At 38.8% G+C, this 25,343-nt stretch overlaps 2 protein-coding genes across 2 annotated transcripts in view; both read left to right on the forward strand.

The window, feature by feature from the left end:
• SCIN (scinderin) overlaps positions 1–13,976 on the forward strand; it is a 47,833-nt gene extending 33,857 nt beyond the window's left edge. Inside the window, exons 6-16 of the mRNA XM_058830797.1 lie at positions 557–689; positions 2,369–2,457; positions 2,658–2,873; positions 3,979–4,100; positions 4,285–4,375; positions 6,843–7,013; positions 7,504–7,681; positions 8,144–8,265; positions 9,937–10,014; positions 11,259–11,319; positions 12,253–13,976. Of these exons, the coding sequence (XP_058686780.1) occupies positions 557–689; positions 2,369–2,457; positions 2,658–2,873; positions 3,979–4,100; positions 4,285–4,375; positions 6,843–7,013; positions 7,504–7,681; positions 8,144–8,265; positions 9,937–10,014; positions 11,259–11,319; positions 12,253–12,386 (1,395 nt within the window). The 3' untranslated portion in view covers positions 12,387–13,976. The remainder of the gene's footprint in view (positions 1–556; positions 690–2,368; positions 2,458–2,657; positions 2,874–3,978; positions 4,101–4,284; positions 4,376–6,842; positions 7,014–7,503; positions 7,682–8,143; positions 8,266–9,936; positions 10,015–11,258; positions 11,320–12,252) is intronic.
• The window catches only part of ARL4A (ADP ribosylation factor like GTPase 4A), a 137,153-nt gene that overhangs the window by 106,265 nt on the left and 5,545 nt on the right, over positions 1–25,343 (forward strand). The window lies entirely within an intron of this gene.

Here is a 25,343-nt window from a genome sequence, read left to right on the forward strand (position 1 = left end):
TTTCCCCATCATCACTTAACAAGGAGGATTGCTAACAAGTGGCAACACTGGCAGCATGGAGTGCTACTGGAACTAAAAGTGAACTTACAGTGGTGGTAGAGGTTACAAAGCAGATTCTGCAGTAGATCTTACATTTGAGTTTCCAGTTAAAGAACAGCAGGTTATAAATTTCACCTGTTAGTGTCAGTGTAGGACTATTTTATTATGGTTCCAAATGCCGTTGTTCAGTGTGTGCATGTACCTTCGGCTTCAGTGTGAGTTGCGTGGCAGCAGGGACTATACCAGTGGAAGAGAAATGGATTTATTTTAAGAAGTTGCAAGACAAGGATCCAAAAAACTCCCTAAAATTAGCACTACATCTCCCTCTATTGGTTGTAAAATGAAATGAAACAAAAAATGATAATCATTAGTCTACTTTACTTCCCAGCAGTACACAAATTTCATATAGCCAGTTATACAGGAATGGCAGCAGATTTTTATACTAATTTCAGGAGCGGAAATTAATTTGTCTGTGAAAGCCAGAGTTGGTCTAAATTTGAAATTATTGTTTTCTTAGGTGTCAGATGCAAGTGGATCCATGAAGGTGTCTGTGGTAGCAGAGGAAAACCCCTTCTCTATGGCTATGCTTTTGTCTGAGGAGTGCTTCATTTTGGACAATGGTGCTGCCAGGAAGATCTTTGTGTGGAAAGGTGAGAGGTCGCTTGTATTGCAAATGCAGAAGCTAGCAGAGATAGCTGAAGAGTTGACACAGAATTTAATTTGACTACAAGAATTTAATACTGGCTGGACACTGTGCCTGGCACACAGTTCTTCCCTGGCACGGTCTGTGGACAAGGATTACTCACTCATGTATGGACCTCAAGACTGAGTCTTGTCTAAGGACTCTATTTTTGAGATATCTGTAAGCTTGGGTGATTAAATGCTTATCTAAATGGCAAGTAATAACTCTGTGAGCTCTGTACATTATCAAATCCCTATCTTTTGGGACAGAATCTGGACACTGAACATTCCATTTGGGTAAGCATCTCCACGGAGGTGTGAAATTGAAAGGTATGTGTCCAGGGCATAAACTGAAAGCATAAACTTGCAAATACTCCAATGTCTCTTTTCTTCTTGCAAATATTTCTCTGAGGTGTCATCAGTTGGCAATTGCTTTGTCTAAATGTTTCTGAATTAGGTCTTGACACCTTGTAGCTGGATTATTGTAGTGCTGCCATTAAATCCGGCACTGAGTATTTTTATTTTTTTTTGTCTGAGGCAGCTTATTAATTATTCCTTGGCATTTTTATTTTGTTTTACTGTATGCAATACCAAATAATTACTTGATGCATTTTTCAAGTCTCTCAAGTCAGCCCACGGAGCATTGTAAGTGTTTTGTTTGAAAACTTAATTTGCAGTTAGGGAAATATCCTTTAAAAGAAAACATTAGGGAAGCATTGTGCTTAGATAGCCTATGGTCGGTCTGACCCCCTGATTGCCAATTGTCACTCTATATGACAACTCCTAGAAGAGCCAAGCCAACAGGGTCAGGCATAAAATAAATAAAATATGATTTAAGTTCTTTGACTGGGGCCCTTTGTAATCCTTTGTGTATCCTGGCTTTGCTACTGCCGGTAAAAATAATGTGTGGAAAACCCCCATTGGACTGTGAGTCTCACCCTTGCAGGGAGACTGCAGCTATCATCTCTGCTGGAAATCTTCAGGCCACTAAGCCGAGAAGTGTGAATTACTTCGGTAATGGTCTCATTCAAAATGGGATACAAATGATTACTTTATCAGAGCACCTGATTAGACTGTGAGATCTTTGGAATGTAGTCACTGCAGCCTCCTGGGACACACACCCTGTAGACAGTGTCAGTCCCACAGAGACTTCCAGAGATACCTGATACTGAGCAAGGCTGAACAAGGAGCAGTGGATAGGGAAATGGATAAATTGCAAAGCCCAGACAGACAAAACAGGTGTTTCTTTTACTCTTCTGCACTGCTTGAAGAAGTGGGGGCAGTTCAGCTTTATTGACTATATTGCAGCCCAGCAAAAGAAGAGTCAGTGAAAAGACCCAGGGTACCTTGAGCCCAGCAGGTATTATTAACCAATTTTTATTTGCCCTCTTTTCCTCTCGTTTTTTTGTTGGGTTGTGTTTTTTTTTTTTCCCCTTAAATTAACTGTTTTCAAAGCTCTGGAAGTACTGTTTTGGTCATCCAGCTTAATGTGAATCTTCTTGCTCATGCTATGTCCAGCATCTGTGTTTGTTCAAGACTGAGGGAAGAGCAATGTCAAAGAGAACCTGGCTCAAGAATTACTTGTTTTTGGAGGTTCTGTGAGCTTACTGCCCTTTCCCATGTACTGTTATCCTTCTGTTTTAATCAGGCAAAGATGCTAACCCTCAAGAGAGAAAAGCTGCCATGAAGAATGCTGAGCAATTCATAGAGCAGATGAATTATCCTGCCAACACACAGGTGCGATCTATTTACGGAGGTGATACCAAGAGAGCTTGAGCTCTGTTAAAGACATTGTTTTTAAGTCAGCAGAAAAAAATATTTTTCAGGGTTTATAAGACATAAGGGCAATATTTCACATATAATCTAGAAAAGCTTCTGCTTGAGAAAGTGTGTCAGTTCTGTTTTCCTCCTGTTTCATGTGTATGCCTTCATTTCAGATTCAAGTCCTTCCTGAAGGAGGTGAAACGCCAATGTTCAAACAGTTTTTCAAAGACTGGAAGGATAAAGATGAAAGCAATGGCTTTGGCAAAGTGTATGTCACAGAGAGAGTGGCTAAAATTGAGCAGATTGAATTTGATGCTACCAAGTTACACGAGTCTCCACAAATGGCTGCCCAGCATAACATGGTAGATGACGGTTCAGGGAAAGTAGAGGTAATTTTCATGTTGTAATAAATTTTATCTAACTAATGTATTCTGCTACTTGTAATGGGCTAAACTGCTACTCTGTGTTTCAATTTTTATACTGTTGTTTAGATTAGCACCATATTAGTGGACTTGTAACTTCAAGCATCACAAAAGGTACTTTGCAGTAGAGGGTGACTATCAGCTGTATGCTGGGTTGTGTTCTTTTGCTGCTTATGAAGGATGTTCTAGTCATCAAGAGAAATCAAACACCAGAAGTACTACCCCTTCTACACAATACCTTCTAAATATTTTCTTTAAATGTGATTCTTGGTCTAAAGGAAAAACTTCAAGCTCCTATCATCTTGAAATCTGGAATGGGAGGACTTGTGCTTGGCATCAGAAATCCATTCTATGTCTTTATGTAGGTGTCCAAGCTGGTTTCTAGAGGAACCTTCTTTGTCCCTAGTGTGTCTCTTGGGTAACCTGGATTTGGAGAGAAAAAGATGACTGTATAGTCTTTCTAGACCTTTCCATATCCCACTTCAGGACTATCTTTGGACTACACAGGGATAGCATGGCATTGTATCAACGTGCCCTGTTGAATGCAAATTGCATGCTGGGCTTCTGGAAGAAAAGGAAGTACTTCCAGTCTCATTGGTGTATTCTCTAGGTTTCTGGCCTCACACCTAGGATGGTCCATAGGCTTGAGCAGCCAACTGTTAGCTGAACTGGGCTGTAGTGAATGAAATCGGAAGAAATCTGCCTAACACCATGTTATCTGTTTGCAGTGTGCCTCTCCAAAATTATATCTTTGTTTTATGATGGATCATAATGTTGTGCCATGTCATATTGTCACCTTAAGGTGTTAAGAAAGTTCAGCATAGCATTTTGAAGTGATTGTGTGGTGATAAAGTACAAGACAAAGAGAAGTGTATTGCAGTCCCTTGTTGATGGTCATCATTAATTCAGTGGGCACAGGGTGTATTTACCTACTTCATGAAGAATCCTCCCTGTTCCTATTCAATAACACTTGGGAACAGAAAGGACACTCAAGGGATAAGATAATAAAATACTTTGTAAAGAATCTCAGGATGAAGTTCAGCAATCTCCTGTAACTTCCCTGTTTCCCCAGATCTGGCGTGTGGAAAGCAGTGGGCGAGTGCCTGTGGGACCTGAGACATATGGACAGTTCTATGGGGGTGACTGTTACATTATCCTCTACACTTACCCTAGAGGGCAGATCATCTATACATGGTATGTTTGGTTGCCTTTGCACAAGTCTGCAGTGTGTGGGTATCATTTTATGTTGACTTTTATGTCCTTTTGAGTAGAACCTCTGTAAGTGTAAGATTGTTCATGGTGAGTTTGTCATACAGCACAAGCTCTGGGTTACTTTGAAGCTAAATTTAACCATTGCCTTTCTCCTTGTCTTCCTCAGGCAAGGAGCCCATGCTACAAAAGATGAACTGACTGCATCTGCATTTCTGACTGTTCAGCTGGATCGATCATTAAATGATCAGGCTGTGCAGGTTAGTGTCCTTTGGATAAAATCCAACAGAGCATGTGGTATATGCAAAGTTTGATGAGAATTGAAAGGAGGAGCTGGTATTTAAAGACTGGAAATGCCAATTGCTTAGGTCTGTATCAAATCAAAAAGCACCATGGGATCCTGTTAAAGTTGCCAGAGATTGCCCATTTAAATCATCCTTTCTGTATGCAGTTGTCCAGAAGCTGTCCATCTGGCACAGATGTGCCAGAACCTAAAATTGCCTTTTCTTTCCTTTGATTTCCACTGTTTTAAAATTAGGTTTCAGTTCTGCCAAGACTTACAGACCCTGTGCATAGCCAGTGGAGACTGAATTGTAAGACTGTCCCAGGGCAGCTCAATCCAAACAGGAGTGTGACAAGTCAGTAGCCCAGTGGGAGTTCCTCTGTCTCCTTTTGATTATGGAGGAAGTTGTAATATTTAGTCCAGACAAAACACCTGACTTTTAGAGGACCAAAAGTGGGAGAACTGAAAGCCACATGAAACACAGAAGAGGAAAGCCTGCTGTAATTATGCAACAGGGTCTGGCTTTTCCTTGCCTCAGTGAGGAACACAGCTTGGGTTTGCCCATCCCATAGAGCTTGCAGCTCCATGAAAGCAGGACACGCATCCTCACATGCAGGAATTGGGTGTGCAAAGCAAGACACTGGACACTGGCAACTAAAGGGTGTGAGTAGATAAGCTAGTCCTTAGCTTGACTGGGTGCGCTCTCCTTATATCACTACTGAGAAGTGGTGGGTAGGTGAAGACCTGAGAGGTCTCTTCACAGAAAAGCTCGAGCTGTAAGATGAGAAGGGACAAACAGAGATATTCTAGGCAGTGGGAGATAATTCTGTGATTCCCATTTCTAAATTACAAAAGCAAAAGGCTTCCCCCACCCACCAAGGTACAGTTAATTCAGATGGCAGCCCATATTTTTAGCCACTAATCAGTTATGATTTCTGATTGAAATGATATTAAGGAAAGATTAGAACACATTTAGATAATCATTGCTTGAAATATTCCTAACATGTGCTTTATATTTGGACCATGTCCAGCACAATGTGGTCCTGCCTCATACCTAAAGTTAATGTTAATCTTAAAGTAATAAAAATATTACTACTATTGTTAACAATGTTATTACTGCAATAGTAAGGTGCTTAAAAAGTCTTTTTATTAAATCTGAAGATCCATTTCACTGCAGGTAGATGTGATGCTTAAAAGTACTTTCAGCCTGCAATGAATTTAGGAATATATATGTGTGCATATCCACATGTGTATATATATATATGCACATATGTATGTATGTATGTGTGAATTTCTATGCAAACAGATAGAATATATTACCTGTGCCTAACATCTCTATCCACATTATTTGAAAGCTTTAAGTGTGCTATTTCGTGTGGTCACTAGATGGCACGACAGTACAAATGAACGTTGGGCTTGCAAAAATATGTTTCACTGTGCTGTTTGGATGATATGGGGTTTTTTGAGTTTATTTGGGTGGTTGTTTTTTGGGGTTTTTTGTGCTTTGAGTTGTTTGGGGTTTTTTTCCTATTTGTAAAATCCTGCTGCAGTTTGTCCCTTACAAGTATACATGTCATATACACATCTTACCAGACAACTGTAGCAGTCTTACCTACCTGTGAAATAAGTAAAAGCACCTGCTTCTGCCCAGCTGCTGCTGCTGCCCCTCTGGGTGCCCCGGCTCTCAGCTGCCCCAGACCTCACTGAGGGCTCTCCACTTCTACTCTGCTGGCTACGTAGCATGTCTCAATATCTTTTTTCCCTTTCTTTCTGGGAATGAAAGGCAGGGACTTGCAGCCTCTACCTTGGTCAATGGTACGTTATAAAGGAAAATTAAATGGTTACATACAAATAACTTCTATCATACATTAACCTAAAAATTGTCATTCTTCATAGTGCAATGTAGTTTTTTTAGATGGTGGTAGTGTCTTTTACATCTGTAATGGAAATTCATTTCCATCATCCAAGTTATCCTCTGGATGAGAAATTTATACTACCCTTTTTCATCCTCTTGCAGCTAAAATACATACAGAAATAGTGAATAAAATTAGCAACCATTCTCTTCTGCTTAAATAAAGAGCACCTAAACTTCCAAGACAGTTTTTCAAGAGAATTAAGTCATTCTGTGAAACACTGTGAAATGACAGTTCTTTTGAAAATGTGTGACTTTTTTATTACGGTAGATAGCAGCCATTTTAATCAGCTAAATATTGTGTTAGAAGTTTGAATCTTGTCTTTGTGTCACCTTGATTGACAAAAAAAATCTCACGAATGCTCTAACTCTGTATGTCTGGAACTATATTTTCTTTTCAGCTTACCATTTCTTGTTTTTGCTAACATACTCAGCATTGTTGGCTAAGATCCCCCAAGCTATTCAGCAAAGACCAAAAATAACCACTTGTGTCCTTTTGTTTCTTTTACTGCATTTCTTTACATATGTACAGATCCGAGTCAGTCAAGGCAAAGAGCCTGCACATTTACTGAGCTTGTTCAAAAACAAACCACTTATAGTCTACAAGGATGGGACATCTAAGAAGGAAGGTCAGAAACCTCCTCCACCGACACGACTCTTCCAAATCCGCAGGAACCTAGCAGCCATTACTAGGATTGCAGAGGTAAGGTCACCTGCTGGGTAAACCATCCATTCCCAGTGGGAAATGATAGAGCTGCCATGAGCTTCTCTGACTAATCTTGTTGGGTAGTCACATCTGGTAGGAACACAGAACTCCAAATCCAATCCACTGTTCTATTTGACAAACTGGTCCAGAAAACCAAGGAGAATATCCTGTAGCTGGCTGGAATCAGTCTACATTGTTCAGAGGAACTGCAAGAATACACACAGTGAACAGTTAGTTGACAAAGAATAGACAAGTCGTCAGCCCCTATGAAGTAGTCTTTCCTACTGCAAACAGTCCTAAATTTTGCCCTGCAAGTCAGTTCCTTGTCTTATATCCTTCTCTAATTTGTATCAGTATAAAACTAGGGGAGAACTGAAGACCAAAAGCATAGCAGATTAACATGTCTACACATTTTATATAAGCATGCAAAATAGTAATTACATTATTTGAAGAGTTGAAGAATAAAACAATTTCTTTTTTAATCTAGGTTGATGTTGACGCAATGTCACTAAACTCTAATGATGTCTTTGTTCTTAAACTGCCAAACAACTCTGGCTACACGTGGGTAGGAAAAGGAGCGAGTAAAGAAGAGGAACAAGGAGCTCAATACATTGCCAATGTTCTCAAATGCCAGACTGCTAAGATTAATGAAGGCCAGGAACCAGGTTCGTATGAGGCCACATGGCTGCTACTCGGCAGCTGAGAATACACAGCGCTGCATGGAGACAGTAGGTTTAGATTAGATGTTAGGAAAAATACTTTGCTGTGAGGGTGGTGAGGCACTGGAACAGGTTTCCCAGAGAAGTGGTGGATGCCTCATCCCTGGAAATGTTTAAGGAATGGTTGGATGAAGCTCTGTGTATGGAAAGGTGCCCCTGCCCATGGCAGGGGCATTGGAACTAGATGATCTTTAAGGCCCCTGCCAACCCAGGCCATTCTATAATTCTGTGATTCATTCTAGGTACGCAACTGATACTGGTATTTTCACTGCAGGAAGTACTGTAAGAAAAAACCGCATTCATCTTTGAGACAACAAAGAGATTGGGAATTTCTGAAATACTATCTAACAAGCTAAAACATGAAATGTTAAATCAGCTGGTGAATAAATTATATATTATGTATTTTAGAGGAATTCTGGAAAGCACTTGGAGGTAAAAAAACATACCAGACTTCATCACAACTCTTGACAAAGGCTGAAGATCATCCCCCTCGCTTGTATGGTTGTTCTAATAAAACAGGCAGATTTATTGTGAGTATATGATGGATACTTTCTGTTTATATAGATTCTGGTATATTTTGCCCTGGAAATCAGTGGTTATTAAATGAATTTGGAGATCTGGCTTAGTTAGCCAGGATTGGCAAGAACTAGAGAGTGGACATTTGATGCTTTAAACTATCCCAATGCTATGGATGAACAGAATAATTAATATTGCAGAAGGTTGCATCCAGAGCCTGCTCCTGCCTGGAAGGAGAGGCTTGCAAATGCAAAAAGATAGGGCATTTTCCCAGTCAAAACAAATTTAATTCTTGCAGAGCATCACCAGACTGCTATCAATTTGCTGAGAAAGAGCAGGTCAGTGCCTTGCCCCTGACGTGTTTGACAGTGGTGGCAATGCTGCTTGCCAAAAATCCCTAGCAGTCTGAAATTTTCCATAGAGATTTAAGATGTGTAATTGTGCCTTTAAGGTACTGGCCTGTGCTCAAGGAGGTAGGAAGACCTACTTCCGTGACAGAAATACCTGGAGCTATGCACTGGGTATTAAGTCTGTGATTCAGGCTTAATTGCTTACCGTATTCTGGGAGGGCAATGCTGTGTCACCAGTTGGAAAGGACACACTCATTTTTATGTAGGGGACATAGCTGGCAGTCTCCTTAAGGCACAACCCAGTCATTTGGAGAGGGATAAAACAAATAGGATCCTTTAATAAGGACTTTAAAATCTTATGAGAGTAGGAAAGTGTATTCTTCTAACAAGCTTCTAAAATACTCCTGGGAAATACAGTAATAGGAACCAGCCTCTCTGCAGTAGTCTGCTGGGAGCTATGGACTTACTTTTTATTTTAAATTCCCTCCAAATTCTGTGAAATTCCCTTTCCTGTAGCCTTTCTCTAGTAACTGAATCACCACCATTAGAGGTCCCAGAAGAGGCAGGTGAGATCACTCTGACCTTCTTGCCACAGTTACACAGGGTGGGGAAAAGGAATGTCTTTTTCACCATCTGCTTATCATCCCCTTAGCACTCCTACATGACCACATATAGCCAAACCCTTGACAATCGTTTAAAAGTAGGAACCATTAGCTACATTATTATCTTTCCTTCTTATACAGAAGAATATTCAACTGCCTTTCTATCTTCCTGCACATTCTTGGAAGAAGCGAGCAGTCTGCCTTATGTTTGGGGACTAATCCTCAACTCACATTAGTCAACTGTAATGTCCTATTGCTAAGTGACTGGGAAGCTTGGTTGGGTGTGTATTTAATCTCTGAGTTCATCCCCTGCAAACCAAAGCAGTTTCTTTACCAATTAATGAATGTAAGCTGCATGAATATATCAGTCTGGTTTGTTCAAGGTTCAAATTTCCCTGTCTCCTTCTTCTGGCAGACCTCAGTCCCAACTTAACAGTTGGTCAACAGTAGTCAACAATTATAATGTAGATCCTTGCTTCTCCTGAGGATATCTTACCAATTCTGAAAAACCAAAAGCTGATTTTATAAGACCTGCCATTATGTGATCTGTTTCATTTCAGAGAAACACCTTTAACACATTCATCAAATAAGTTTAGGGTTTTATCCTTTAGGAGCCAAAAGTTCATCACCTCTGTACTTAACATTATAAAAATAGGTTAGGTCTTTGCAAAATTGTATGCCTTGATAAATCATTAAAAACAAAAGTGCCCTCAACACGTATTATCCTTTCTAGATTGAAGAGGTCCCAGGAGAATTCACTCAGGATGATTTGGCTGAAGATGATGTCATGTTGTTGGATACTTGGGAGCAGGTGAGCTGTGTACTTGATTACTGCTTTTTGTGATAACAAGGATAATTTATTCTTAATCACTTAGTTCATAAGATGGGAGGAACAATCACCTTGACAGAATGGAAGCGGTTTTGTTCTCTTTAAATTATACCAAAAGGAGCTATACTTCTTGAGCTATATGTTGTGCTGGTGTTCACACATGTGACTGAATTTCCAAGCATATTGAGACCATGGCAGGCACTTCTTATTTAAACCAATGGAGGCTGCAAGAGTATAAGCCCCAGCAGTGTTCTGGAAAGTTTCTCAATAGCATTCTTGACTTTATCACAAAAATGTATTAATTTAAAAAAAAAGTTACTGTATTAGATGTATTTAGAATCCACTAAATCCTTGTAGCAGGAGCCACCTACAAAAAGTCCTAGTAGAGAAAGGGACCAACACATAATGTCCATCATTGCCCAGTTCACTGAAAATTGAGAATGTGGAGAGCTTTTTGAATGACAGGCAAACTCGCTGAAGATTTGGAGAACACATCTGTTTCTCACAGTATATTCTCTCTATGCTTCCTCTTCTTTCGGAGGAAAAGAGGAGAAGGCCCACACCCTGCTTGTCTTCTTTAGCCTAACCCTTAAGGAACAAAAGGCTGAGGTTTTTGGAAATAAGAAGGAATGTCTATGGTTCATGTGAAAAGGAGTGATGGCGGGTGGTGGGAAAGTGCTGGATGGAAAGTAGTTGGGACATACTAACTCAGATAAGAAGTCTTGGGACATGTAGCTGGTTTCTAAGCAAATCCTGGAGAGTAAAAAAAAGGGGTGTAGGGGGTTGCAGATCAAAGCTCTGGTTGTTGGGTGTTTCAGTTGGCTATCTAGCAGTCACCCAGGGTAGCACACATGACAGGGCACAAATGCCGATGTGAACGCAGAGCTCAAATCAGACACAGTATTACTACCTGCACACAAACAGCAATTTCCTTGTAAAAGTGTAAAAGATACCTATGGAAAAAGTAAATAGAGATCCTTTCATCAGAATGAATAAAGGTCTGGCCTTCCAGTATCATAGAGAGCAGTGTGATTTCAGAGGGCATAATTACACTTTCTCACAAGGGAAAAAAACCCATCAGCTGTTGTTTGTGAGAGCTCTGTATCTCTGCAGTCTTTTCATAGCACATATTCTTTCTCCTAAAGGAATCAACTATTTTGCACTTTACCAGCTGTACACAACATCCTTACAATACCAGGGGAGTTATGTCTTTCTTCTGTTTGCAGGTTTTCATCTGGATTGGGAAGGACGCTAATGAAACTGAGAGACAGGAATCCGTTAAATCAGGTAAGTCAAATCAGTTTGGCAGATTTCTGAGTGAAGTAGCATCAATATTACTTAACTAAGAGGAAAATATGATGTAGAAAAAATCTAGTTACGTTTACAGTGTCTCAAAGTGTTACAGAGCTTATTAGGATTTAATACAGCAGATGATTATTTTCGCCTTTAAATGTGCTTTAAAACTCTGTAAGTTTATGAAGGATAAAATTAATCAAGATAGCATTATTGGGCTGCAGAGCTTTTTAAATAATATATAGAAGAGCCCTATGCACTGAAAAGAGAAGGAATTTAAAAGGAGATCCCTACTGACCTGTACCCTCAATAACATATATAGAGAAAGGATTGCTAGCAACTCCTTATAGTGCCACCCTTCACTAAGTTAAATTTGCAGGAGGAAATTCCAATTACAGAACAAATCAAGATAACATACGTGGCACGTACCTCATTGAAAAATCACATGTCATCCCTGGTGTAACTTAATATAGCTGAGTTATTCTGACAAAGTTCATGCTGAAAACCTTTGTGTGTGTTTCCCTGGAGCAGCTAGGGTTATCTGGCTGTGTTTCCATATGTATTGATGTCATGTTGGGATGTCAAGGGAAACTACACTCACTGGCTTTTATATGGGCAAAATGGGAACGAAGTTTGTGCATCCTCACAGCACCAGCAAATGCTTTCTCCTATTTAAGAGCCAAAAGCCTGCTGTATGGCAACAAACTGCTCAGAAAAGCAATCCCTCTGTTTTAACTTCATGGAAAATCCCTTTACTGCCAGCTGTGAAAAATCGGCCTTTACCTGATCATCTCAGTGCCTTTGAAATAATTAATTGAATACTGCATTATAGCAGCCCTGTGTTCTTTCACTATGGCTTTTAATGTATTTTTTATACCAAAGGAATGAACTAATATATTCCATGTTTTATTTCCTCTCTGTTTTTAGCCAAACGCTATATTGAAACTGATCCTTCTGGCAGAGATAAGGGAACCCCCATTGTAATTGTGAAGCAAGGGCATGAACCCCCCACATTCACAGGCTGGTTCCTGGCTTGGGACTCAAACAAATGGAAGAACTGATCTCTCCAAGGAGTCTCCAGCTTCAAGCCAAAGAATGATCAGAGCCCAGCTACTTTCTAGTATTTTTAAGCATAAGCTTATGCTACAATATGATGCATCTGTTGTTAGGCTTTCCTGAGCTTTGATGTATTTCTGTGAATAACCTAGAAGTTCTTAGCACTGGAAAGGATAAATGATAATTATGAACTGGCCAAACAGGATGAGTGGGGCTTTTCTAGTAGTAAATATAGAAAGTGCTACCAATCTTTAATCTTAAAAGAAAGAAATACATTTTCTTTAGCCTACTGATTCTTTAAAGAGAAGCTGTGGGTCAGTTTATTTTAATGTTCTAAAATAGACCAAATTCTTTCTTCACTTAAAAATCCATACTAAGGCCACAAAAATTCCTTTAGATTAAGGTCAGGATAATACTGTGCAGAATTTGACCTGATAGAGGAATAAAACTTACCTGTTGCAAGGAAAGGGCTGCACCTGATTTAATTACTAGACCCATGTATTGCTACACTCATTGAAAATTTCAGATAATGTCTGATCCACAGTGGGAGTTGTGGCTCACAGGGGGCAAATAATGGATGGATATTTGGAGAAAGCTGTGCTTAACATATTTATTTACCCTGTTAATACATATATGTGTGGAGCTTTAGACTGAATACTGTCAGAATATGAAACGGACAAAGGTTTTTTTCCAGGACTGTCTATTGTATTGTAATGAATTCCTTTAGATTTATCTCTGAACCAGCTCCAGCTCCACCAGGTCTTTTTAACTAAAGCTCTCAAACACATTGTAGTGCACTAGTGCTTTGAAGTGGAAGCAAAAGTAACATCTTTGAAAATACATACTCTGCCTTAACCAGATTGCTCTTAAGCCATACTTCACCTCAGCTGCCTTACTCAGCAGTACTCAGTTCTTCAGCATGCAGACTCTTCACCTTGTCATGTGCAGGATGTCTTTCTAATTTTTTGTGCAGGTGTTAGACAAATACCAAGCACATCAAAAGCAAGGAAAGCCCTGGTTTCGGTAGAATTTCTGGGAATTTGGAATGTGAGTATGCACCATAGAATATGGCCTTATCTTTAATCTCAGGCACACTTACTTGAGCTTTTCTTTTATTCTGGTGAATTTAAAAGTAAGTTTTCAAAGTGGCTTTTATTTGTAACTTAGCCAGAAAAAATCTACTTAAGGGCAGCGGGAAAACTTCTTCAAATCCTTAGGACCGCTTTGATCACCTATCCAGTAATGCTTGTTTTAAACAACAATTTGTACAACTGTAAATCATATTGATGTGGCTTTTTAATGACAGCATTTCAGCAGTTTTATTATTTTTGTAAGTTAGGACGGAAAGTGAAATTTTTGTCATTTTTTGTATTTTTTTAACATGCTTGGGGTTTTGAATCAGGGTAATGCAAAAGAGTGAATTTAGTCTGAGCTCATCATATCAATGACAAAAGAATTGTGAAGCTAAGGTATTAATTATAGGAGTTAGCTTTAAATATTTGTTTAAATATCTGCTAATATATCTGGGCTGTATCTGAATGTAATTTTATTTAAAATAAAGTTACAAAAAACAGCATTCTGCCAAGCTGATCTTCCTCTCTCTGACATATTGTATGGCAGTGCTTGCACTGGTGTCTAGCAAGACTTCCTAAAAACCTAAGTATATACCTTCCTTTTGAATGAACAGTGCAGTGAGAAGTTACTTGTTTTTACTTTGGTGCCATTTTACCCAATGGATCTTTAAGAAAAAATGCTATTGTTGTTAATCAAACTCTGGTTTTATAACTTTTTGCTTGCAAAAATAATTAAGTACAGAAACAACTACTTTATAAAATAGGAGGAAATAGGTTTATGTTTGTCTTTAAAGGATACATCTTGCTTTTAATTTGTGAGAGTAGATAAGATGTCCTTCTTCTGGAAGGAGCACAAAGACCTTTTCAATGCCTCAGCCACTGAGCAGCCTGTAATTATCTGATTGTCGTCTTCAACACATACATATGATTCTTCTCATTTTTAAAAAAATAACAGTTATAGTAGCTTCTGAACCAAGGATTAGACAAGATTTGTCCTTCTTGTACATAAACATCTTCCGGAACACTGAGGGCTCTGAACTGGCACGGTCTGCCAGCATATTCTCCAGCACTGTGAAAGCCTCTTTTCAGTTCCTCACACAAGACAGAGGAGCTTTTGTGGTCTCCTGGCCTGGGCTTTTGAGTTTGTAATACATTGTTCTGGTATGTTGATTACTGATGTTGAGAAGAGCATTGAGAGCTCATAAGGGAACAGTGTTCTCCACCAGGCTTTAAGCACAACAGCTGCTAGCAACATTGTTCTTGGGTTTACTTGCCAGTGAGGAAGTTTATTTTTCATACATGTATGTGCAGCACACACAAAGATGTATTTCTTTCTCTCAAGAAGAAGAGGAGAAAGGACAGACAGGATGGACTGTGAGTGCTTGGAAATACTAAAGATTAAGCTGTTTTCAAGAAAGTATTTAAAAACCTAACATTATGAATATACATATCAACCTTGTCTGCCTTGTTTTCATAATAAATTTTGTAGATGTGTACACAGTCAAATTCAGCGAAGAATAATCTATGTATTGCAGTATTATCACACAGTAATAATATGTTCACACTACTTGAAATGGCAAAATTAGACCCTGATTTAGGAGTTTCATTATGCTACCAAACAGAAAGCATTCACGTTCCTTTGGTTGTAAACAAAACATCATTTTTCATCTTAATTTCATTGCAACAAAAAAGTGTTAGGAATCCTTAGAGCTAACAGGACATCACAGTACTATGTAGTATTTATAGTACATAAAATACCATCATCTTAGAGTATAAGTACAGATTATGCATGGGACAGGAGTCAGTTTCTGGAATCACTGCTCTAAATACCCATTTTCACCATAGCACATACTGCTATATAGAATTAGATTTGCTGTAAATGGTTATGTTAAATGCAGCTAAATTCAGTTGAATGGTTTGATTTCTTGCCAGTGCAGACTCACACAGGCTTCAACTGCAGCAAGAAAATACTGGTGCTGGGAGATGGGAGACAGTAGGATTATGGTACTTTCTCACAGGAGAACTGAGGAATCATACAGAATATGTTTTGCTCACTGGACTATAGCAGGAGATGCTCTCAGACATCTTTAGAGATCTTTAGAGGCTAAAGGAAGACTTCTTGTTATACACTTTGTAGTCTTCTTATAGTCTTCATTTTTACTGAATGGAAAAGAATTAAAAAGAAGAAATTGGCCCAAACAAGGCTATTCTTTTCTATGGACTCAAATTATTCTTCTGAGTTGACTTCTCTATAGGAAAGCTTCAGAAAAAGCCTTCAAACTTTGCTTCAGGATACTACTGCTTCAGCAGCATCTCACTGAAGTTCTGCTTTCATGGCTTAATTGAGCCAAATGCAAGTATATAAGCCAAAAAAATTATTATCTAATAAAACCAGAGCTAGATAATACTCTGCTGTGCTAACTCTACAAATCCTTGTTTTCCCTTCTTACAGCTAGGAGTTCTGATGCTAAAATCAAAGGAACTTCTGAAAACACAATCAGATCTTTAATCTACTACATGTCCTTAATGTCTAATTACATCCTCTCCTGACAGGCCTAAAGTTACTTTGACCTTCTCTGCATATTAGCCCATTACCTTATGCTAAAAGTGAATATACTACACTCACTTCAGTTAAAGCTTCCAAGGTACAAGGAGGAGAAGGGCTGACCCATGGGAACTGGGAGCCCCACCATGGCATAAAGTATTATTATTTTGGCCCTTCTCCCTCTGCTTGTCATTTTCCTCTTGACATTATAGCATATTTGCATTGCAGGGGGAAGAAAGTTGCCCCTACAGAACAGAATTTGTAAGCTGATTTTTTTTTAAATAATAGCAGACAGGGTTATTCCAGGGGAGTAAGCAGAAGGTGAAAGAGTCTATATCAGGCTTCGTCCTAAACACATCCACACTTCCACCCTGTGTGTTCTCTCCTCAAGGGGTTGTTGTGAGTGTACTGAGAACCCCAACACTGTACATTTTACCCCCACATTTAATCAGTCAGAAGTGAAATCTGGGCCTTTCTGCACATGTAATTAAAGCATCAATTGAAAGCATTGATTTTTATTATTTGTTAGACTGCAGATCATTGCCTCAAAAATTAGCTGCATGGAGGCAAGCAGGGGAGACTGGAATAATCTAAACAGTATCCCACTGAAAGGCCCAGAGACACACATTTGCTTTTGCAGCAACAATGCTTTGATTATTTTAAAAAAGCCTCTTGACCTTTGGTGCTAGAAGAGCACAGCTCTCCTTCTGGCTCTTCAACAGATACCAGAGAGGTGACTCAGGGTGATTTACCAGCATTTGGCAGTACTAACATCAAGGCTGGATGCAATCAGGTGATTTTAGTATCATTTTCCCAACAGTCCACCATGCTTTGTGTTGTCTGATACCCTTGCTATAGAACAAGCAGCTACAGAAACAATTGTGATTAAAATAGACCATTGATTAGAAGATTACAAATTTCCCTCGAGGGTTAGATTTTCACAGAAGTGTCTCAGAAAAGTCACAGGTTTCCTGTAATGGGCTTTGCAGCACATCAGAGTCCCCATTTAACCAGCTGAGTGGGCAGATATCTCTAATGGCACCAAAGGTTGTTCTTCCCAGCACTAACCAGCTACTCTCCTAACCTCCTACTCTCCTTGGGTAAGAAGTGGCAGTGAATGTCCTAGCAAGAAGCCCTCTCTAACAATCCCCTACCCTCTTTCTAGATAGGCCCAGGCAGCCTTCTACTACCAGACTCTGTCCCATCCTAGCATTTGCAGATGAATCTCAGCATCCAAATAATCCCATGTGTGAATTCCCAGAGCTCAAAAATCAAAGTGATTTTTTTAAGATTGTGTGACGAAAGGTGATGAAAACTTAACTGAAAAAAGTGAAAAGCTTGGAGTTAGGACCACTGTGGTGACTGCTAATGGCTATAATTTTATCTCAACTCTGAATTATCATGGGTCTGAAAAACATAGCAGCACATACATGCTTCATGTGTCAGCCTGCTGTGCATTCAATCAGTCCTCTGCAAGGACTCAAAGATGAATGATTTGCAGGGAGTGCAGTGATGCTAACTTAAAAATCCCTGTATCTACAGTTGTGCTCAGATGAAAGACTGCAGATATCGGTATCCCTAAGCAGAGGGGCAGGGCTCTTTAAGTGACCCTCAGCAGGTAAAATATCTCAGATTTAGTAACAGGCTTTCACAGAATGACCTATGGCTTCAGAGGCTTTCCATCAGTAACCAGGTGGAAGGGATATAACAGTTTGTTCTCTTTAAAGCTTTCTCGTGCTTCCTCTGAAGATTCAGTTTGGGGTTGCATCTACTCGTGTGCTGAATGTATCATATATTTATCATATACCATCTGAAATACAAAATCTTCAAAGCATAAAGACTTCCTTAAAAATATTCTTTTTGTTTACAATATGTCTATGCCTATTTTTTCTTAATTTTTCTTTTCCTGCAGTAGAGAGGCCTTGAATAAAATAATCAATTAGAAAAAAATGGTTATGGTCATAGTATCCCACTGCTGCTTCTGCTTCCTAGAGTCCTGCTGGACTCAATCTTCTATGATCTGTCCTGGTAGAGGTGAAGAGGAAGGCCTTCAGAGAGAGGAAAACTGCAGAGCTTGCCCTTGCAGCACTTCAGCTGCTGGCTCTTGCATTACTGCCTCCATTCACTGGAGCTCAGTAACAAAATTAAAATCTCAGCTAAACAATCTGTTCCTCCACAAGTTTATTTGCCTTCCTTACTTTGTTTAAAGCCTGCTAAGTAGTGTGGTGTGGCCATGAGAGCAAGAGAATGGGAAACCTATATTCTGATAAAATGCTGTGATGTCAACAAAAGGCTTTAAAAACTATGCATTTAAAAATTAGTATTTTGGCAGGGTATTATGCGACTTTAGAATTCTAGTGGCAGAACCTGTGCCAAATTCTCTGAAAGGCTTTCAATTTTCAATATTACGGAATTGGAATGTATGATGTGATTTGTTTCCCATATTCCCCGCGAGAGGAAACCAAACCTGATTTTGCAGAGACAGGTTTCATAAGGTCTTCAAAGTGAGTTTACTGTTGTTACCCCTCCAAGAATTAAAACCTAGGATGTGAAAGAAAGCTTTCTGCATAGCACCCCTGTGATTACCTTTTGAATCAATTTTCAAGTGACTTAGCTTTTAACATTTAGCCAGCAATAGGCCTAATCTTGCATTCACTGAAGTAATTTTGAGATTTACTGTTAACTTAAAAAGGAGACAGGGTGAGCTGATAAGAGTTAAAAAATCTAGACTACAGCTGAGCAAGGAGATGAAATTACTCCTCCCTACCCACACAGTGATTGTTTTCCCTGAAATCTTATCATCCTCTCTTTGGTTTGTTTCTTCTTTCCTTTTTCATCTCATCATAAATACAAACCTGGGAGCACCCTAGGATAAGGATTGATTTTCCTTTTCCTATAACATACTGTAAGAAGCTCAGATTTCACATTGAAACTCTTAAGTATTGTAACTGAGAAGAAGAATTCTCTTTTTTTTTTTTTTTTTTTTTTAAATTTGGCTTAAGTTTCAGAAACTGCAACAAATATCCAAGTATTTGTTTTGAGTATGTAAGTATTTGAGTACTTAAGTATGAGATGCCCATAATTTCTCAATGGAAGAGACTGAAACCTTCATGCCACAGTTCAGGCGAGCTGGTGAAACTGTCCATGCCCTGAGGGGAAAGAGCTCCTTTGGAGGCACTGAAACTCTGTAGTTCTTATCAGTGGCAGCCAAACAACTCTACTGGGGCTTGAGAAAAATCCAATCTAGAATGTTTAGCACTCATTCATATTATGCTGACTGTAGTTTACTTTTCATATCAGAAATCTAAGCAAAGGAGTATTTGCTCTTTCCATTCCCTCCTGGAAAGCTGATTTTTAACACCTTCTTGCTCAAAACAGAATTTAATGTATTGGTCAAAATCCAAACCTGCACAGGGTTTGGATGCAGCTGCCACACAGCTGGCAAAGCTGTAGGACCTGCTATATCAGGGCTTGCATGTACTACACTTAGGAGTGCTGTTGTGTTGGAATAGGGACAAACATTGTCTTAGCTCAAAACTCCTAGTGCCTGAAAAGTCTCCAAATGAAAAGCCACTCAGAACTATGACCTTCTTTGCAAGCAAAGAATTGGGTCATATATAATTCTGAGTGCAAATTTTTCTTTTATTTTCCTGGTACATGTTAAGTATTTCGCTGTGCACTTCATATGCCTGTTGACTAAAAAGATGAGTTAAAGATCCAGCCAGTGACAGTTTTTGAAAACTCACACATGCCTCACAACTGTAGAGCTAAAATCAAGTGCCTGGGAAACACTTCTGGTAGGAAGCAAAGCAAGCATTGCAGAGAATGAGATCAGTGGACTGCACGGATGCTCAGCAGGCTTTACAGTCTTCTGTGGTTTAAAAAGACCAAGGTAATTTATCTGTTAAAACATGTATTTGTTGTTTTTCTTCAGGAACATTGTTAATCTTTTAATTACCTCATAAAAGATATTACAACTACATTTAAGCTCAGTTATCTGACTAAAATTAATAATAAATCATTTGTTTATTAAAAAAATAAAAGTAAACCCCTCCCCTCTATCTATAGAGCCAGCAGGTCTCTCTTTTCACTCACCTAAGAAAGAGATGCTTTCAGAAAGTCAAAGAGTAGTTATATTCCATACTATTTGTTCTGTATGTGACCAGGAGTTATAAGCAGCACTCGCAAGGTCCTGCTACTAGGAGCACTGATAAATTATCAAACAGTGGTTGGAGAATATCAAACAAATTGTTCATGGTCTATTGTCTCAGTGGGGACTTACTGTTGCCTCTGAGCACCAGGCTCAAGGAGCTAGACATTATCACTGTACTATCTACATTATTATACACTAAAGCAGAGGCTTCAGATTTTTCACAGCCCTCCTGGGAGCTTAGGCATATCTCCCATAAAATTTTATTTCCATACAGTGCAATCTCTGTGAAATCTGTTTCTATTGCTGCTGTGCTTTTTTAGGAGAGATGAGCAACTGAATTTCCTCATCAAGGTGTGCACTTAACTTGATTTACACTAAGTTATTACAGATCTACAGCCTGGTTGTTCTCACAGTGAACCCTGTATATTGGATGGGCATCACCTCTCGGTTGTTGCCACAATGGTGGGAACACATCCAAGAGCCAGCTGTGCACACCACACAGGCTCAGGCTCCCTGCTCCAGCCAGCCACAGGAACAGGCCAGTCCCTCCAGATTAGTGGAGCTTCAGTGCTTGTCTTTTGTGACTGTCTTTGAAATGCTCTCATGGCAGGTTTCAGTGAACTATATTTGTCATTTAAGCATTTCATTAACCATATGCTAACTCCGACTCTGTGAACCGAGTGCTGTGTGCTTCTTCCTCTCCTGGCACTTCCTTTTGGATATATACAGCACCTGAAGAACAAAGCATAGCTTTTAAGTAAGTAACTGTTGCAAGCAGATGGATTCTTAGGAAATAACTGGCTTAAATGAATGTTTCATCCCATAAACGCTTAGTCAGAAGCTTCAGTCAGAATTTGTAACTTTTTATTTCACTATAGTAAATCAACTGAGATACAAATTTATCAAAGAAAAGCCTTCTTTGTTCTGATGTGCAAGGTCTGTGTGTTTTTTCCTATCTATTACATTTCCAGCAAATAGCGGCACCTTTACATATGTTAAATAGTTATACAATATTTATAAAGTTCTTAAAAAAGAAAAATATTTAATAGCAGTTTTTTCTTTCCTTCATTGTTACTCTGTGCTAGCAATATCTCAAACATCAGTATTTATATTACCAACAATTCCACTATTATTCTGAATCTTCACATATTAAATCTGTCTATACAGGAGCAAAATAAAACATGCTGCTCTTATATTTGTAATTGTAGTACTTTTATTCTGCTTCCAAACTGCTCCTATTAAAGTGATATCTTTTAAAACTCTGCAAACCTTTTCAAAGGAAGCAATGTAAGAAGATGACAGCTGATACTGAAATCTCAGCTTGATAGAATTTTAAACTGTTTAGAATTACTCTGGCATACTAAAAAACAAACAAAAAAAAGCCCAAAAAACAAAAAGAAAACCACCTCTAGAGTGCCCATGGCTTTTTTGAGGGGAAAAATACTGGGGAAAAAAAAAAAAAATATATATATATATTGGAAGCCATTCTCTTAACTGGCAAGATTTTCAAACAGTAGCATTGAGTACCACTGCATTCTCAGCAAGACTATGATGACTCCAGTCTGTAGTTCCAGAGGGAAAAAACCCTATAAAAGCAAAAGTGCCATCACAAACCTGGGGTAGGAGGTGGGGAACCTGTTGCTGAGGTGAAGGTAAGTTTTTGATCAGTATACAACCATTGAAGAAAACATGCAAACCAAGGCTTGCTCATATGTAGTACCACTGGAACTGCTCATGGTGAAGTCTTACCTCATGTAATGAAGGATTAAAGTAGGAGGTATCTTGTCCATTTATTAAATAAACATACTTGCTGGGGTTTTTTTTAGCACCAGCTTCTTAGTGAAGTGGGGGTGGAAACCTGGGGTTCCTGCAAAAAAATGCTTTTTTCTGTTCTTTAAAACTGCCCCATATCAAGTCCTACATCGAAGTTTGTATTATGTGATTTTAAGTTTTGTATCATATGAAGAGGGCATCTGTGCTAAACCCTTATTAATTACACTCTGCTATTAAATGAACAGTCAGTGTGGCTGAGCGTTTTGTGATACAAGTCCTTAACACAATGGTGCTGTTGGGGACAACCCTTCTGCTGTGCCACCCTTTCACAGAAGGTGCATTACTCATACAACCACATGTACACTACGTGGTCAGACTGTTCCCTGTGTTCCACAAACATGGAGTCACCACCATTACAGCCATCCCATCAGAGGATGAAACAACCAAAATTCACAGAGCTTGGAAGGCACAGGTTACAATTTCAGTTACCCTGAGCTAACATTTGCTCAGTGTGACCAAGAACATTTATGAGTTAGTACAGCTTGCTTTCAGCTAACACACCTGAACAGAAGACGCAACAAAGTTTGACTGTCAGTATCAAAGAAGAGGCTTTTTGTTCATTAGTCTAATATGTGGCATTATGTTTATTTACGAAAATGAAAGTAGCAAACCATAGATGTTAGACCTCAGGTAGAGATATGTATGAAATGACAGTAAGTTTAATGAACTGGTCTAATCAGAGAGGTAAATTGTAACACAGAGCAACTCCATCTCCTACTGCTCTAAGCTTATTTATTGTGAGGAAATAAATTAGATTTTCTACCACCAACTACTTTTTAATAATCAAAGCAAAGTAATTCATGCAGCATGTAAGTTATCATAAAAGGATTCAGCTGACATAGCAAAGATGATAAAAGGCTTCTTTGTGCAAAACATTTTATACATCAATTTAAGAGATAGTCTTAAACCTCATGTGTTGCAATTTGTCAGCTATTTCATTCTTACTGTTCATATTCAAGGGAGTTCTCAAAATTCATGGTGAAACTGCTGTAATATTTTATGTGCTATGTAAACTCAAAGCAATACTTTCAGAACCAAATAATTCAAAGCAGTACTTTTTTAGCTCTAATCTGAGATCTAGGGTATAGTTTTTGAATGTACAACTGAGCTACAGTTGGTTACTGTTACTACTGTTAGTATACTAATAAACATTATTGGTATTACACAAACATTAATACATATTACCCCAGACTAAGTCTGCCATGTCATTGTACTGAAATGCAACTGATTTTCATACACACTGAGAAATCTGTTTGATTTCCACATGGAGCAGCAATAATTGGTGGTGTGAGGCTGTTAACACATCTCTCTCATGAAGAAGGGGCTTGGGGTCCCATTGCTATAGGCCAGCTACCGGTAGCTGGCAGTGTACAGTTCTTGCAATAATTCCACTCTTCTGATGACTTAATTCCTTTCTGTCTGACAACTAATTCAGTTCTGTGATGCAGGTGGCTCCTTCCTATCCCTCCTTCAGCATTTGCTTGTATTTGCTTCTGTCTTCTACTGTTCTTTAGTTCTGGCCATATTCCTCTGCATCTGCAGTGTATGGCCTCAGGATCATTTGTCTGATGTTTTATTTTTCATTTGATTTGCATCAAATTTGCTACACATAACAGGTGGTGCTATTAAAAAACAACTCTAAGGTGATTACCTATTGAACTGGATAATAAATGCCATTAGCCTGTTCTTCAGAATGATAATATTTAGTGAAAACAAAAGGAATACTGTGCTTATCTGGCCATGGAAAGCCCACTATCTTTGCTTTGGAAGGAATTTCTCATCTGCTGCATCGCTAGATGTGGCTGTATAACAACAGTCATACCAACTTGAGTGGAATTTAACTTTAAAATGACCAGCACTAATGAAGCTCTGATTTAGTGAACCTCTCCTGAACTGCTAGATTTAATTTCCATTAATTTCTATTTACATATGAAAGATTTCTTATGAAGAATACAAACAACTTTGCAAGTAGGTGTTTGATGAACCTTTGCATTTTTGTTATCTGGGCACTGTGACACAGCTCCTGCAGTGAAGGAGATGATATGTATTAAAAGGTAAACTAAGTCTCTGCTGGGTAATAACATTAGAATTTCCAAGAATCTCATCTTTCCACTGTATGCCAATTTTTTCTTGGCAACACTTCAACCAATTTCATGGTCCATATCCCTAAAAAGGACTATCTAATTTTCTTAGAGGCAGTTAATAATTGCAGCATTGGAAGCCTGACCCTCTTAAACCTGCCCTGAACCAAAATTATCCCCAGGACATTAAGGAATTAAAAAAAAAACCTAAGAAAATAAACCAAAAAAATCACCCCAAATTACTTTGCCATAAGAAGCATGCCAGAAGCTGCAAGTTATGCAGGTATTGCTTCTTTTTCTTGAAACACGATGATTTGTCCCAGGCCCTGCCCTCTTCTGTGTGGAAAATATTTATAGCATATATGTAAGAAACCTATGTAGAAAATAATATATTGCTATTTACACTGATAAACTGGTATCCAAGAAAGGGGAGAAGGTTTTTAGCCAGAGAAGCTGAAGTTACAGTTGTTTTCATGAGCTAAGGAATGCTGAGCCAGAAAGAACTCAGATCTGTAGAAATTAAACAGGAAATGAGAAAAGTTATCAGTATATGAAATTACCCCTACACAGAAATTAGGCACATCCTTATTTTGCATTAAAAATTTTGCACAAGGCTTGAGCCTTTCATCATTGTTTCCTCTTACATGTATCTGGCAGTTATTTTCAGCTGTCACCTATGAACAGCCCACTCCCTCCATTTAGCTGAACACTTGAAAAGTACACTTCTTTCTGTACACCTCCTTCATTCAAGACTTCTACAGGATAATCAAAGCCTTGCTTTACCCTTACCTTCAATTATCAGAGGTTGAATGTGTCAGCTCTTCTACACTCTCACTAGTTGAGATACCAGTACTCCATAACACCTGCCCAGTCTGCACGTTTGACTTCTAAAGTAGCATGAAGTGTATGGGAGGAGTTGATTCACTTGGATTGTTATTTAATAGATGTTTTGCAGAAGTGCCTACAGGCATTAATTAAGATCAAGGTGCAAGGAAGACTGCCAGTGAAAAATAGTCTCAGCCCCAGAGAGATCATAATTCACTTCATGGCAAGTTACAACAGGTAAATGTGATAAATTAGCTGTAGGGAGTGTCCAAGCATTTTCTGCAGAGCATGAAATTATTTCCATGTATCTATTTACAAATATAGGTATGTTCATGTTCAATATGTTAACTTCTGTCTAATCTTAAAATGACCTCCCTGATGTCATAAAACTCTTTTTCCATAGAAATGTATAATTTATGATATTCCTTCTCCACCTACTGTGTTGGATATGC

This window comes from Poecile atricapillus, chromosome 2, assembly GCF_030490865.1.
Source record: "Poecile atricapillus isolate bPoeAtr1 chromosome 2, bPoeAtr1.hap1, whole genome shotgun sequence".
Taxonomy (NCBI): domain Eukaryota; kingdom Metazoa; phylum Chordata; class Aves; order Passeriformes; family Paridae; genus Poecile; species Poecile atricapillus.